The sequence below is a fragment of the Canis lupus genome, chromosome 5 (genome assembly GCF_003254725.2).
Source record: "Canis lupus dingo isolate Sandy chromosome 5, ASM325472v2, whole genome shotgun sequence".
NCBI classification, from domain to species: domain Eukaryota; kingdom Metazoa; phylum Chordata; class Mammalia; order Carnivora; family Canidae; genus Canis; species Canis lupus.
In genome coordinates, this window is record NC_064247.1 from 60,305,398 (window position 1) to 60,322,233 (window position 16,836).

At 48.7% G+C, this 16,836-nt stretch overlaps 1 protein-coding gene across 2 annotated transcripts in view; it reads right to left on the bottom strand.

Annotated features, from left to right (window-relative positions):
• ACOT7 (acyl-CoA thioesterase 7) overlaps window positions 1-16,836 on the bottom strand; it is a 102,385-nt gene that overhangs the window by 17,142 nt on the left and 68,407 nt on the right. For both annotated transcript variants that reach the window (XM_025427321.3, XM_025427322.3), the window contains exon 7: window positions 7,832-7,948. In XM_025427321.3, coding sequence (XP_025283106.2) covers window positions 7,832-7,948 — 117 coding nt within the window. The remainder of the gene's footprint in view (window positions 1-7,831; window positions 7,949-16,836) is intronic.

Sequence of the window (16,836 nt, forward strand, 5' to 3'; positions counted from 1 at the left end):
GATGTAAGCCCAGGATAGAAATTTCTGGTAGGGTCTGGGTACTCTTCTGCTTAACAGCCCTCCAGGAAATGCCACCTTAAGTCCAAGGGCAGAGTGTGCCCACTTAATACTCTGAGTCTTTGGGTGGAGAAATCGCACTGGTACGGAATAAGAAGCAACGTCTAAAACAAATCACATTTTTCTTCTGGAGGGGGCATGTATACACAGGCCAAGAAGCTGCTTCTAAGACTATCTATATGACTAAAACAGGCTACTGCATTAGCAAGGGAGATTTTCTGTTTTCAGCTTGTGAAGAACACAGGGTAGTGAAGCATTAAAAAAACCTGCCATTTAAGGGGAGGCCTGGGTGGCTCAGTGGTTGGGCATCTGCCTTGGCTCAGGTTGTGATCCTGAGGTCCTGGGATCAAGTCCTGCATCAGCCTCCCCCAGGGAGTCTGCTTCTCCCTCTTTCTCTGTGTCTCTCATGAATACATAAAATCTTAAAAAAAAAAACCCTGCCCTTGCTCTCTGGGTCCCAGGAGATCAGCAACTTGCCAGCTCTGACGCTGAGATGTGACCACAGCAGTCACGGTCCCTGCATGGGAAGGGGACTGAGAGCATGTTCTGAGAGGCCGAGACTCAGGACCCCAGCGCCAGCTCTCTGTAAGAGGCCAAGAGCTGCCAGGAAGCTCACCACCTCTGCTGCCTCTCTGACAGCTCCCAAGCCTCGGACATGCCAGGTATCTACAGCTGAGGGCCTGGGACAGACTGAGGGGCACTTCCTCTCACGCTGCTCTGAAACCCCCCAGGGAGGGGTTCTTGCCCTCCTGTGCTCTCTGCCACAGGCCTGTCTACAGAGCTTATTGGATAAGACACGGGGCGGGGGAAAGGCAGAGCTTAGAAATGGTCTGGAACCTTACCTGCCTCTGTGTCACGTGGCATTAATGGACTATGATGGCAGGGGGACCAAGAGCCCCCAAAGATGTCCACGTCCTGATCCCTCAAACCTGTGAATTATGTGACCTTTTTAAATGTGCTTCGGTGGAGGACTGTGAGGTGGGGCGACCAGCCTGGATTATCCAGGTGAGCCCAATGTCATCACAAGAATCCTCCCAAGTGGATGAGGAGGCCAGAGCAGAGGCTCAGGTAGACATGACAACAGAAGCAGGGTCAGGGAGATGCTATCCTGCAGACTTTGGAGATGGAGGAGGGGCCACAAACCAAGGAAGGCAGGGGGCCTCTAGAAGGTGGAACAAGCAACAAGTGGATTCTCTCCTAGAGTGTCCAGAAGGAACAGCACCCTGACTTTAGCCAGTGAGACCCGGGTCAGACTTCTGACCTCCAGAACTGGGGAGACAGCAGATCTGTGTTGTTTCTGCCATTGTTTTTGGTAAACTGTTACAGCTACCATAGAAAATAATTTCAACTACCTAGATAGATGCGACTCTGGCTGATTTTAATGTGGTCCAGGTTTTCGGGGATGCTACTGACTCTAAATCACTAGTAACTACACAATCGGGAGCTCGATACTTTATAAAGCTTTATAAAGAGAATATTACTTTTAAATGGTTTTATTGTACATTTCTACCACTTAATGTGACATTTCCATGTTTCAAGCAGAGATTCTATGACAATACAAAGAATCTAGAAATCTAATGAAGCTCCAAATAAAAATGAACGGATCCCAAAGGAAACTGAGCCAGGGTCCTGGCAGCCACATGGTCGCAGACCTGGTGGGTTTCTGGGGGGTAAAGGTGGTGGATGGCAGCAAGTGGAAATCCATTCCATCAATGGCCCAGAAAGTCAATACTTGCAGTTATTTTGCCACAAAGTATCCAACAAAAATGAAGGGACACAACTTTTTAATGTTTTTAAGTTCAGTCTCTTCTCAAGTGGTTCCAACCATCAATATATATAACCGAATTTGAGAGTTGGAGCTGGTATCAAATTCCTCTTGTGAATTCCAGAAAAAAAGCCCCTGAATACCACCAAGAAGCTGAGAAGCTGGCCCTATCTAGTGAACCTCAACTGGGCCCCCTGAGGTCTGAGCGGGGTACCCCTGTGGATGGCATGCTGGTGGTACCCTGGGAGCACAGGCTGCCTCGCAGGGAAAGTTCCGCACCCCACTCTGTGGAAACCTGGGTGGCAGTGGGACCCTGCTGAGGGGGGTGCTGAGGCACCATGCTTTGTGCTGAGCATCCATGTGACATCTAGGGGTCTACAGAAATCCCTGCTAAAGCATCAGACACTGGGGATGGAGTCCAGACAGCCCAGAGATTAGGGCTGTCCAACAGACTTCAGTGATAGTGAAAATGCCCTCTCTGGGCCATCTTATACAGCAGCTACCAGCCACACGTGGCTCCTGAGCACCTGAAATGTGGTGAGTGGCATGGAGGAGCAGTAGTTTCCATTTTGCTTACCTTTAATTATGATGCAAATAGCCATGGGTGGCCAGCAACTGTTGTGGGGGACGGCACAGGTGGGTCCCCACCCCTGGGAAATCTGATGGGACTGAGGGTGCAGCTGGAGGTGGGGCGGGGGGCAAGTTGCCTGCCTCGGACTCTGGCAAAAGGGCCTTTGGGCCAAGGCTGATGACAGAGACACCAAAAGAGCAGCGCCTTCCTTGGGGCTGGACTCCCCTAGCAAGAACCCATAGCGATGTTTTCAAGAGGCTTGAGAAAGCCAGGAGAGTTCTATACACAGCTGTGTGGGCCAGCTACCACTGCAACAGCTGCGTTAAGTGTCAAAGGTGAATGGCGCTGCACTTGATTGGCAAGGGTACAAGCTTATCCCCGCCAAGGTGATGCCTGTGCCCCAGTGGTGGATGTCCGTGTTGTTCAAGCCTGGTAGTGAGCAGGCGCCAGAGCGAGGGGCTCAGAGCTCTGGCCCTGGACCCAATTGTCCACTTGCCCTCTAGCTCCACCATGGAGTAACCCCGTGGCACGGGTGCATTCCAGATTTGGAAACGGGATGAGTTCCTGTGGCACCAGAAAAGGTAACGTGTATGCCCCTCCAAGTGAGGCATGAAGCACACTCAAGAACCACAGCTCCTCTCTGTTTCTGAATCCCTGTTGAGCTGCCTGGAGGGGTCCAGCCCAGGAGGGCCAGCAGGTGCCTCACCAGACCCCCCAGCAGCAAGAAGTCTCTCCCAGGGCAGACCGCACAGCTTGCAGGGATTTAGAAAACAGAATAATAAAAAATTGCTCTTATCACAGCTGAGGGGTTGCCAAGCATTTCAAATGTTAAGAACGGCTCAGTGTTTAAGTTCCAAAAAGAGCAGCGAGCTTTCTTCAGCAAAGCATGGAGGTAGTGAAATAACTTTGGTGTTTCTTACATAACACAGCCCAAAGCATTTTCTAGAAGATTCCTCACTTCCCACCCAAATAGTCTGGGAAGATGGCTCTTTTACAAACAACTCCAGCGTTAGGTTTTCCTGCCAGGGCTTCCCAAACCATGATATCCACAGAAAGTATGTTCCACTTTTACTTTCATTAACAGCTGCCTTGGCATTTTAACATCTCATCTTAAAAAGAAAAAACTGGCAATAGAGCAAGCGACGTACAAAAGTTAGTTCAGGTCTTTAAGCTTCACCAGCTGGCCCTGAGAAGTGCCAGCAGTGATTGCCCACCCCACCCCACAATGTCAGCCACCCTGCTGTGCTGCTGTACCATCCAGTCGGCCCTTGTCAGGATGAGGGTCCTCGTAAGAGGTAGGGAGCAGGTCACGTAAGAGGAAGAGGCAGCAACAGGAGCAGAGGCTGCGGAGGAACATGGGGCAGCTGAGAAGCTAGAAGAATCAAGGCAACAGATCCCTAACCCCCTGCCCCGGAGCTTCTGGACACCACACAGCCCCGTGGACCTCTTTTAGATGCCTGACCTCCAGAACCACAAGAGAGGGAATCTGTGACCTCTTAAGTCACTAGCTTTGCAGTTAACTCATTAGAGCAGCCACAGCAAGCTCACATATAGGTGGCATGTCTGGCTGTCTATGCTTCTGGGCTTTGGCCCCCTGCATCGGATTAGCCTTCAGAGGGCAGGGGGCACCCCTCCCAGGAGGAGCAGGGGCCTCTTAGGGTTGCATCTCCAGAGTGGTGCATCTGAGGAGGCCAGACACTGGCCATGAACAGCTGCTACCCTGTGACCACAGCCCCAGGGTGCCCACTGGCTCAGCCACCTGCGTGTGCCTTTTCTTTGAAAATATTATTTAAAAACAGTCCTTGTGCTGATCACATTTTGCACTCAACTTAGGAATGAGTTAGTTCTATGCCCAACAAAAAAGAGGGCAGCTCCACACTCTGTGCTACTGTGTGTTGTCATTTTGTCCTTTCTACTCATCTGTGTCCTGGGGCCGACCCTGTCTCCTGCCACGTAGAGGAAAGTCACTGGTCCTTCATTGGTGCCCCCTACACCAGAGAAGCATGGGGCCTGTTAACTCTGTTCTTGTGGGGCTGCTCTCAGGAGTCAGGTCCTGGGGTTCTTCCCCAACCCAACAGGGGGCCCTCCCTTCTGCGCCCCTCAGGGTCACTCCTCCTCTGGGCTGGGTGCTGGCTTTACCACTGGCCCTCACAAGGGAAGGACTCACCCCTGTGTGGGGAATGGGGCAACTCTAGGCACAGAAGAGATTTTCTCCATCTCATAATCTTGCAAATGAGGAAGTGATCTAGTGTCTACAAGATTCAAGCTGTAAGGAGAGAAAGCCTGTGCAGTGGGCTGAACAGTGGCCCCTGCCAAGGTTAAGTCCATTCAGAAGCTCCGACTCTGACCTTACTGGGAACAAGAGCCTTTGCAAATGCCACTGATTTAAGGACCTCAGGATGAACACCTCCTGGATTATCTGGGTGGGCCCTAAATCCTGTGGCAAGTGTCCTTATAAGAGGCAGAAGAAAAGAGAGATGGGAGCGGGAAGGTGGAGGGAAACTGGAGTGATGTGGCCCCGAACCAGGAAATGCCATGAGAGGCAGGAAGAGGCAGGATGGGCTCTCCCCTAGTGCCTTTGGAGAGGCCCTACCCACACCTGGATTTGGGACTTGGGGCCTCAGACCAAGGGAGCAAAGGTCTGCTGTGTGGAGTCCCCAGTGCATGGTCCCTTATATCACCAGGGACACACACCACAGTGTGCTGAGGGCCCACCAGCCAGTAGGCCTGGCAGGGTGGCAGCATCTGACTCTCCTGGCTCCTTTCCCTTGGAGCGGAGGAGACACTGACTCAGGGACAGCAGGAGCTTGGAGGCCACAGTTAGCTCCCCAGGCTTGGGCATAACAGGACTTCAGGGGGTTTGCATCAGACAATCAAAGCAGGACAGGCAGGAATGTCCATCTCCATCCCCTGGCACGCATGGGTGGCCCACTGTCAAGGATCTGCTGCAGGCAGGGTCACCCCTGCCTCACACTGCCTGCCCAAACCTCTACCCCATGGAACTGAAGACAAGACGTGCCCACTCTGTTTCTTTTTTTTTTTTTTTTTAATTTTTTTTTCAATTTTTATTTATTTATGATAGTCACAGAGAGAGAGAGAGAGAGGGAGAGACATAGGCCGAGGGAGAAGCAGGCTCCATGCACCAGGAGCCCGATGTGGGATTCGATCCCGGGTCTCCAGGATCGCCCCTGGGCCAAAGGCAGGCACCAAACCGCTGCGCCACCCAGGGATCCCACCCACTCTGTTTCTGAAGCAGATGTGGTCCGTGCGCTGCCAGACCTGAGACCCCGCCCAGGGACACTGGTGTGGGCTCTCCAGCAGAGTGACAGCATGGAGGACAGAGGAGCCCACAGCTTCACACAGGGACACTCCTCCAGAAAACAACAAATAAGGTGTGACAGTGTCTAACAGCCCCTGGAGGACACTGGCATAGAAATAGGCCAGACTCCAGAGCTGCTAGTTTGGTCCACATTCCTTTATGCACAAAACAAGAAGTGATCTGAGAAGGCAGAAATGATGTCTCTGCTCGCCAGGGGTTGCTAGCACAGGGGCCCTGTGTGGCACGGGCTCCAGGCTGGGGCTGGGCCACTGGCGAGGGCAGGGGCTGTGTAGGCTCAGCATCCAAGGGTGCAGCCAGGCAGGCCTCTGCAGCCTACCCTCCCTTTGCCTGCTAGAGCAATCCAGAGGGGAATGTCCCACCAGAACTATGGCTTCTGAAAATGAATATTCCCTTCTCTGTGCTTTGGAATAAGGGTTAACATTTTAGAAACTGAAAGTGTATGTCAAGGGCAGTTCCATACACAGGTCACCACAATGGCTTCCATGCTATTTAACGAGTCCTAAAGGGCATTGTCCTCCAAGTGGAGTTCATGGTCTCACCTGCAAATTAGTAATTCCTACGAACTAGGAACCGACCACACTACCTCCTCAACTGCCCCTTAGAAGTTAATTCTGGCCACATAAGGGGCTGGGGGTAAAGACTGGGGTCATTCTCAGGGAGTGTCCCATCTGCTGAGCAGGCTGACATTGAGCAAATCGGCTGGCTCTCCAGGAAAGTCTGTTTTTCTAGCTGGCAGCTCTCAAAGGGCCCCTGGGAGACACTCAACAGAGCAAGGGCATGGAATGCAAATGCGTTTTCCGCTGTGGATTTTGAAGCTGTATTTAACAATGAAGTTCTGATCGCAGGGACTTATCCAGGGAGTAGTTCTAGAAAAAGAGAAGTAGGGAATCGCAGCATGGCATTCTATCTTTCTCAAACATTCATGCCACCGCTGTACACAACACCCAAGCCTCAAAGAGGACCAGCTAAGATGACAAAACCTACTTGTTTTGGACAAATTTTAAAATGACCCTGAGGTCTGCATCTGTGGCAAACACCTGCAGCTTATGAAGGGAGTTTGCAAAGTCGAGAACGCAGTGCACAGACCTCTTCTTTATCCTAAGAGCACCCAGATCCTACTAGGGTATGCTTCAGCTGCTCTTGATTACCCAGGGTGGGCAGGTGAGCCCTTCCAATTCCAGGGCCCTTCTGGCCCAGCACTTGGGCACGCACTGCCAGTGTGTTCCACAGGAGACAGCATGGTGGCGGCAGCGGCCCTGGGGCCTTCAGGGGTCGGGAAGGCCTTGGGGGGGCTCAAGACATAGCACTGCTCTGCTCACAGAGGTGGTTGAAGGCTTCTAGTGACAGCTTTTCCAGCGAGGCTGCTTTCACAACGAAGCTGCTTTCGAATTTGCTTTCAAATCAATACCAGGCTTTCACAACCCTGACATCACCCGACCTCGCAGTGAAATGCTACCTTTCTAGGGCACAGAGCCTCACTGCAGAAGATACAACACACACAGAAATCACCATGTGTCGGGAGGGGACGGTCACCTCACACCTTCGGCAGTAATGTGGGATGAGTGTGATAAGCTGGCCCAGTCTCCTGTGGTGGTGACTGAATCCCTGGGATTGGGAGAAAGACCAAACCCCAGCACTGCTCCAGATGGTGCAGGTGGGCTGGCTGAGAACTGTGGTCCACAGGCTTCTCTGCACAGACCCTGCCACTACTTATATCCTGGATAATCTATTCTTTCCCCAGAGGAAATGTGCATGGTGGCATAAAATCTGATGGAGCAGGCATTGCAACTGTGCACGTAAGGTCCTCAGAGGGCTCTGTTTGTGGAGCATTTTAAGAGGATGAGTTTATGGCACTCTTCAGTAGCCTAAAGGCCCCAAACACATCTGAATTACTAGATTGAAAAATCAAACCAACAAATCCTAGTCTCACAGATGGATCAGCAAGAACAAGGCACAAGATTCTGGATTCCTGTTTCTCATGGCAGATGGGCAGACACTAGGGTGCTGGCAACACTCGGTGCAAGACGAAAGGAAAGTGGCAAAGGAGTCAGAGAGCCAAAGGCCATCCACTTTCCTTTTGTCAGCAGAGGCTCCTTACCTTTTCTGATCTTGTCGTGAAAGTTAATGGCATCCACAGAAGCAGTGACAATGTTGGTCTTGCAATGACGTGCAGCCACAATCCCAGCTACCTCATCCATGAGCTTCATGGTGACACCTGCACAGAGAAAAGGCACATGGCAGATCAGACAAGGGGGGCAGCTATTTTTCCACCCTGGAAACCAGTCATAAGATAGTCCTCCCACTACCCCCCAGTGGGGGGCTGCCGCCAGAGGTGGCTACGGGGGTGCATGATCAGGGCACTGCTGAAGCTCATGCTGTAAACCTAGCTTCCTCAGGAGCTTCTGAAAACTACCACAGCTGATGGTCTAGGCTGCTAATAGAGTGACAATCCTTTTCCTATCCTTTACAGATACCTTATTCCCCCAGGAAGGTTTTGTTACAAAATCCACCGGGATGGCTGGATCCAAAGTCAGAGAGCAAGTGTCAGTGAGAATGTGGAGATATCAGAGCTCTCACGCATCTCTGGTGGAGATGGAAATGGTGCAGCCGCTTTGCAAACGTCAGGAATTTCTCAAAAGGCTAAACAGAGTTACCATATGACCTGGCAAATCCTCTCCTAGGTACGTACCCATGGCAACTAGAAATTCATGTTCACACAAAAACTTGTACACGGATTTCATGACAGCATTATTCACAACAGCCAAAAAGCAGACACAACTCACATGTGCGTCAACTGATGAACGGACAAAGAAAATGTGGCCCATCCACATGGGGGAGTATTATCTAGCCATGAAAATGAAAAAAGCACTGACACAGGCTACAACACAGCGGAGCCCAGAAACACAATGCTCAGTGGAAGAAGCCAGGTCCAAAACCAGAAACTGTAGGATCTTCCTTATAAGAAAGGTCCAGAACAGGTACATACATCTAAAGAGGTAGAAAGCAGATTAATGGTTGCCAGGGCTAGGGGTCAGGGAGAAATGGAGAATGAGTGCTAATGGGTATGGAGCTTCTCTTTGGGAGATGAAAATGTTGTAACATTGATTGTGGTGATGGTTGCATAACTGGGAATACACTAAAAATCAATGACTTGTAATGGATGAGTTGTATGGCATGTGAATCATCACAATAATAAAGGCGTTATATAAAACAAACAAGAAAAGCAGGCTCACAGCAGGCCAAGGTTTTTTTAAAACCTGAGGCTGCAGACGCTGGCTTTTGCTCACTGCCCCCCTTAATTTGACGAAATCACAACTGCACACCTGCTAGTTTCCCCACCCCCAACTCTTGCCCCCCAGGACAGCACATAATACTTATTTCATATTTAAACATTTAAGCCAGGGATCCCTGGGTGGCTCAGCGGTTTGGTGCCTGCCTTTGGCCCAGGGCGCGATCCTGGAGTCCCAGGATCAAGTCTCGCATCGGGCTCCCTGCATGGGACCTGCTTCTCCCCCCTGCCTGTGTCTCTGCCTCTCTCTCTCTCTCTCTCTATCATGAATAAATAAATAAAATCTTAAAAAAAAAAAACATTTAAGCCATGTCTTTTATTAGGCCAAACTATGTGAGATTACCAATATTCAGCCATTTTTAATCTATAAAAGCATCAGAGTGATATCAATCAACCTAATAGCTATAGAAAGAAGTCTTAAAGGGTGCCTAGGGGGCTCAGTTGGTTAAGCATCTGACTCTTGATCTCAGGGTCATGAGATAGAGCCTCCCATCTGGCTCTGTGCTTAGTGGGGAGTCTGCTAGAGTTTCTCTCCTTCTTACTCTGCCCCCCACCCAGTGCTCTTCTCACTCTTGATAGATGATAGATGATAGATAGATAAATAGATAGATAGATAGATAGATAGATAGATAGATAGATAGATAGATAAATATTAGAAACTCATGTACATTCACCCAGGATACAGAATGCTTTCTAAAAATCCAGAGAGAGGCAGAAAAGCAGATGTCACCCCACTCATGAAAGCCAGGCTCATGGGAAGCATGTTTGGGGTAAGGTTTGCAGAACTAAATGCCTGTAGGATCAGGCAGGTGCTGTAGGGTAGTGAGCAGGGCCACTGCCTGGCCCTGCCTACTGCCTCCCATCCCCAGGAATGAGGGCCCCATGTCGCCAGCCTTCTGATGTTTCCAGACAAGACCAGAACCTATACATTTATGAGGAATCTGCCAATTTTTAAACATTGGTGACTAATTAAAACTCTCTTTACTGTGTGGGGAAAACAAAATACAACAGAACTAAAAAGAACAAAGGTCCCTTCCATACTGGACCAGAGGCCCTGTGCAAATATAGAAGATGCTACTTACAAGGAACTTGGGAGACAGAGGGTGGAGCCCTCTAGGAGAGGGACACCTAGGGTCCAGTAGACTCTTATCCTACTTTTGCACATATCTGAGCATTTCCAGAATAGAAATATTTTTTAAAAAAACACGTTCCTGTTTGTGATTAAAAAATGATGCTTTTATTACCGTGAGTTTTTCAACGAAAGATGATGCTATATTACGGTAGTGATAAATGATCAGCTGGGATGCTGCTTGCCGTTTTATTTTTTTATTTTTAAAGATTTTATTATTTGTTCATGGGAGACACAGAGAGAGTGAGAGAGAGAGGCAGAGACACAGGCAGAGGAGCCCCATGTGGGACTCGATCCCAGGACTCCAGGATTACACACTGAGCCGAGGGCAGAAGCTTAACCGCTGAGCCACCTTGGCATCCTGCTGCTTGCCGTTTTAAAGGCGCTTTCACACTGGTGCATTGATGCTTGATCCGAGAAAGAATGGATTGGTAACCTCAGTTTTCAAATTAATACAGGCTCAAACACACACACCAACCCAATTCTAAAGACTGTGTAGAAGAAATCCTCAGCCAGTAGCTCTTTTGAGAGGAAAGAATTACAGGTGCCAGGTTTTCTCTCCAGGTGACCAAAAGCCAGGGGCTCCTGCAAGGGCAGGGAGCCTCTAGCCTTCAAGTTGCTTGGCTCAGAGGTCTGAGACAAAGGGTTGCACTTTGCAAGGAGTCTCTGCTGGGTGAAGTTGTTACTAGAAATGGACACAGGCAGCCTTCCTGAAGCCCCCCATGAGACCTTCTGGACCTTTCTACTCACAGCAGGGGGTGTTAGTGAAGGTGGGGCAAGCACAGGCTGGCAAGGCAGAGGACCTTCAGCTATGTCCCCAGCCCAGCACTCTGATCAGGGAAAACACAGAACAGTGCCCAGGTGAGTCATCCTGATTATCAGTATGGACTGCCTCCCTAGAGGACCATCTCAGCCTCTGGATGAACCCCACTGTGGTGTGAGCACAGCCTCACCACTGCAGTGGTTCAGGCTTGGACTCTGGGGTCAGATGGCCTGGGTATGACTGCTCCATCACCCCCACCACCGCCTGGCAGGGGACCCTGGGCAGGCAGATGGCCCTCGGAGCTCTGGATTCTGGAAGTGCAGGTACAAGAGGTGACAGCACCTTCATGCCAGGCGAGCCCAGCAATGGCAGCTTCCACGACAGCATGCAGGGCTAGTGGAGGTCTGTAAAACCCCACACCAATTTAACTGGAGACTTTGTAAGAGATCAGATGCTTGGAAGATAAAGAGAAGTGAAATGTCTCAGAATGCCAGGAAAACACTCTGAATGAGAATCATACACTCAGCTCAGGAGACAAGGATGAGGTCCAAGTGATAGCCTCCCCTTACCACATGCAAGCCAGAGGGCATAGAAGCAGGTCTGAGAGCCACAGACCACCTCCTCATGCAGTGCAGCTTCAGGGTGCACATGCAGGTATGGGGGGGTGTGCATGCGTGTACCTGCAGGTGTGGGGGTGTGCATGCAGGCATGGGGTATGTGCATGCAAGTGTAGGGTGTGTGTTTGCATATGTGTGCATGTAGGTGTGGGGATGTGTGCATGCATGTACCTGCAGGTGTGCATGTGTGTACATGTAGGTATAGGGCCTGTACATGTGTGTGCATGCAGGTGTGGGGGTGGAGTGCACGCAGGTGTGTGTGTGCATGCAGGTGTGGGGTGTACGCATGCAGGTGTGGGGTGTGTGCATGTGCGTTCAGTTTTGCAGAGGGACTGAGAGCCCACAGACAGAGTTCTCCTCGGTCGATTTGCCTCATAAAGAATTGAGTTGTCCCAATAGCTGGATAAGTGGTCCCTACTTGCTTGTTTTTGAATTCAGAAGGCATTTTCCCATAGGCTTACTCTAAGCACAATACATAAACTTCCTCGGCAGCCAACAAAAGCTCATTCAGTCTGAAGTAGTGTCAAGAGAGGCTACATTTGCCATGAAACACTACAGCACTGGCAATGATTTACATTAAGGAAATGCCATTCCAGAATCTAGGAATAGCTGAACACAAGAATGATGAAGAGACAGGATTCTGGTAGAAATTGTAGAAAACTCAGTTAAAATCCCTTTTTTTAGTGTTCGGGGAGAGTTTGGTGCATTTTAACTAGAAAATTTTATTTTATTTTATTTTTTTTTAATTTTTATTTATTTATGATAGTCACAGAGAGAGAGAGAGAGAGAGAGGCAGAGACATAGGCAGAGGGAGAAGCAGGCTCCATGCACCGGGAGCCCGATGTGGGATTCGATCCCGGGTCTCCAGGATCGCGCCCTGGGCCAAAGGCAGGCGCCAAACCGCTGCGCCACCCAGGGATCCCCTAGAAAATTTTAAACATTTGCAACAGAATGTGCATTACATGTGGCTGTCCTTTTCTTAGATGGAGCCATCTAAGAAATCAGGGGTCCTTCTGATGAGACAGAGACGAGGAGGATTTTTCAAGAGAAAATGAAGGAGACAGTGAAGTCTGGCCCAGGAGATGAGTGTCGCTGGGAGCAGAGAGCTATTTGTGAAGAACAATGGCTGGGTTTCCTGAGGGGCCAGTGGCAGCCACTGCTCAGGCACACTGCACTCTCTTGTGCCAAGTCGGCCCTGGACGGAGAGAACTTTGTTTTGCTTGAGAACATAGCCCAAGTATCTGCTCCCCAGTACACTTTCTATAAACATTGAACACAGGAATGAATGAATGAACAACTGAGTGAACACTGACCTTCCCTGGACAGAAGCCCTGGGAGGTAGGCATGTTGTGGTCTCCATTTTCCAAAGCAGGAATTGGACACACAGAGAGGCATGTGTCCAAAGGCATAGCACTGGCTTGGGGTAGCATGGGGACCAGCCTCTGACCAAGGCACACCAGACAGAGGCCATGCCATACTGCCTGCCTCTTGATCCAGGACCCATGACACTGACATCTGAGATGGAATTCCTGCCCGAGATAAGATAGGAAGAAGAGAGTGCAAGATCATGGTGATAGGTGGGTGTGGCAGTAAAATTAGCATGTATGGACATGGAAGGTCATGACACCAGAGCTGCCAGCAAGAGCCACCAGGTGGTGTCATCACTTTGGGGTGGAGAAGGTGGAGTCTGAATTGGAAGTAATGTTTGGAATGCAGGAAGTACCTACATCTAACCCCTTGTTTGTGTGTCCTAAAAAGTGGAACCCATCAAGAATGGAAGAATAATGGAAGAGGGGCTTTCCCCCCATTTATCTAAAATGCAGGTAGAGATTCCACAAGCAACTTTGCTGTTACTAAAAATATCACAAGACCCACAGGCATGTGTTGACCAGGATCAGCTCTGAGCCCAGGGCAGAGGCCGGGCAGAAACAGGAGCAGATGGGTGACTTCTGTACGGTGTCTTGATGCAGACCATCAGTATCACCTGTGACACGGAAGCCAGCATCAGGTGGGGACATGCCTTATTGTCTGTGTCCCCCACCCAATTCAGAACCTGGCAGACAGCGCTCAGGAAAGGGTTGTGCTAAGTGAATGAACGAATGAGTGAGCAAACTAATGAAAGATCACCCACTACAGATCACATTCAACCCAAGGAAGCCGCTAGTGAGCTGTAGAGCCCATATTTGGGTAACAACCTGGTTCACAACCAGTTACAACTGAGGCCAAGAAAGGTATGCTTGTCTAACCCAAAGCCACGTGAGCTAGGTGATTTGTCAGATACCAAAACCGACACTCACAATTACCTTGCTATGTCTGTTGGAGAGTGACATTTAGAAAGACAGCCTCCTCACAAAAACAGATACAAAGATCAATGGAACAGAATACAGAACCCAGAAATGGACCCTCAACTCTATGGTCAACTAATTTTCGACAAAGCAAGAAAGAATCTCCAATGGAAAAAAAGGCAGTCTTTTCAACAAATGGTGTCGGGAAAATCAGACAGCCACATGCAGAAGAATGAAACTGGACCACTTTCTTACATCATACACAAAAATAAACTCAAAATGGTTGACAGATCTAAATGGGAGACAGGAATCCATCAAAATCCTAGAGAACACAGGCAGCAACCTCTGTGACCTTGGCCACAGCAACTTCTTGCTAGACACATTGCCAGAAGGGAAACAAAAGCAAAAAAGAACTACTGGGACTTCATCAAGATAAAAAACTTTTATACAACAAAGGAAACTCCAGTCAACAAAATCAAAAGACAACCTACAGAATGGGAGAAGATATTTGCAAATGTCTTATCAGATAAAGGGCTAGTATCCAGATCTATAAAGAACTTATCACACTCAAAACCCAAAGAAAAAATAATCCAATCAAGAAATGGGCAGAAGACATGAACAGACATTTTTCCAAAGAAGACAAATGGCCAATAGACATTAAAAAATGCTCGGCATGGGATCCCTGGGTGGCGCAGCGGTTTGGCGCCTGCCTTTGGCCCAGGGCGCGATCCTGGAGACCCGGGATCGAATCCCACGTCATGCATGGAGCCTGCTTCTCCCTCTGCCTGTGTCTCTGCCTCTCTCTCTCTCTGTGTGACTATCATAAATAAATAAAAATTTATAAAAAAAAAATGCTCGGCATCAGGGAAATACAAATCAAAACCACAATGAGATACCACCTCACACCAGTCAGAATGGCTAAAATTAATAAGTCAGGAAATAACAGATGTTGGCAAAGTTGTGGAGAAAGGGGAATCCTCTTGCACTGTTGGTAGGAACGCATGCTGGTGCAGCCATTCTGGAAAACAGTATGGAGGCTCCTCAAAAAATTAAAAATAGAGTTATCCTACAACCCTGCAATTGTACTACTAGGTAGTTACTCCAAAAATACAGATATAATGATCCGAAGGGGCACCTGCACCTCAATGTTTATAGTAGTCATGTCCACAATAGCCAAACTATGGAAAGAACCCAGTGGTCCATCAACAGATGAATGAATAAAGATGTGGTATACACACACACACACACTAGAATATTACTCAGCCAACAAAAAATATAAAATCTGGGCAGCCTGGGTGGCTTAGCGGTTTGGTGCCACCTTTGGCCCAGGGCATGATCCTGGACATCCGGGATGGGGTCCCGCATTGGGCTCCCTGCATGGAGCCTGTTTCTGTCTCTGCCTTTCTCTCTCTCTCTGTGTGTCTCTCATGAATAAATAAATAAAATCTTTAAAAAATATATATATATATATATATAAAATCTTGCCATTTGCAAAGATGTGGATAGAACTAGAGAGTATTATACTAAGCAAAGTAAGTCAGAGAAAAACAATTATATGATTTCACTCATGTAGGATTTAAGAAACAAAACAGAGGATCATAGGGGAAGGGAGGGAAAAATAAAACAGGACAAAATCAGAGAGGGAGACAAACCAACTATAGGAAACAAACTGAGGGTTGCTGGAGGGGAGGGGGTGGAGGATGGAGTAACTGGATGATGGGCATGAAGGAAGGCACGTGATAGAATGAGCACTGGGTGTGATATGCAACTGATGAACCACTGAACTCTACCTCTGAAAGTGATAATACACTATATGTTAATGAACTTAATTTAAATTAAAAAAAAAAAAAAAGCCTCCTCCTGACACCAACAGCCAGCATACAAATCTGAGCCAGGACAGGGGAGAACTGTGATTACCTGCAAACCTCACACACACACACACACACACATTGGCATTTTATGCCAAAGGTCACTCAAGGACTGAATTCACAGACTTCTAGTGCCCAGATAAGGGGGCAGGCACAGCTGCACCATGCGTGTCTACTATGAGATTGTGTCCCAAATTGGAGATTTATCCCAGGTACTGGGAACAGTGACTACCATGGCAGCGGGCATCCAGGATGGGGAGCCATCCTCACAGTCTGCAGGACACAGAGGACTCGGGGAGGTCTGGGTCTAGGGGAAACTGAGAAGTGACAGCAAGGTAGATTTCAGGGCTCACTACACAGAAAAACTCTGCCCAAAACTCAGCTGTCTGGCCTGGAATCAGGGAGATCTCACTGGGGGTGCTTGGGTGGCTCAATCAGTAAGTGACTCTTGATTTCAGCTCAGGTCACGATCTCAGGGTAGGGAGATCAAGCTGCACGTCAGGTTCTGTACAGGGCATGGAGCCTGCTTGGGATTCTCTCTCCCTTTCCCTCTGCCCTCCCCCCCAAAACCGATGAAAGAAAGAAAGAGAGAGAGAGAGAAAGAGAGAAAGAGAGAGAGAAAGAAAAGAAAAGAAAAGAAAAGAAAAGAAAAGAAAAGAAAAGAAAAGAAGAAAAGAAAAGAAAAGGAAAAGGAAAAGAAAGGAAAGGAAAGGAAAGGAAAGAAAAAAAAGAAAAGAAAAGAAAAGAAGAAAAGAAAAGAAAAGAAAAGAAAAGAAAAGAAAAGAAAAGAAAAGAAAAGAAAAGAAAAGAAAGGAAAAGAAATGGTATCCTGGTGCCTGTAGTGTTTGAGGGAAGCTGTGGCATCAGAGCTAAAGCAGAAATGTCTGCCAGAGAAGACGAGCCTTACTGGGAACCTGCCTGCAGCCCCTGGTAACCCCCAGAGTCTGTGTTTTTAAAAAGGCACATTTCAGCCTTCTTGCTTCAAGGGAAGGCAAGGACACTGAAGTCCTTGGGGTCCCAGATGTCAAGTGACCTCTGGTGTCTACTTAGAGGGAAGAGAGCTGATCTCCTAACATTGAGATTATAATAAGAAGCTGACTTCCAGCTGTCTTTTCCCTCTTCGTGGCAGGGAGAGGAAGGACTCGCATGGGG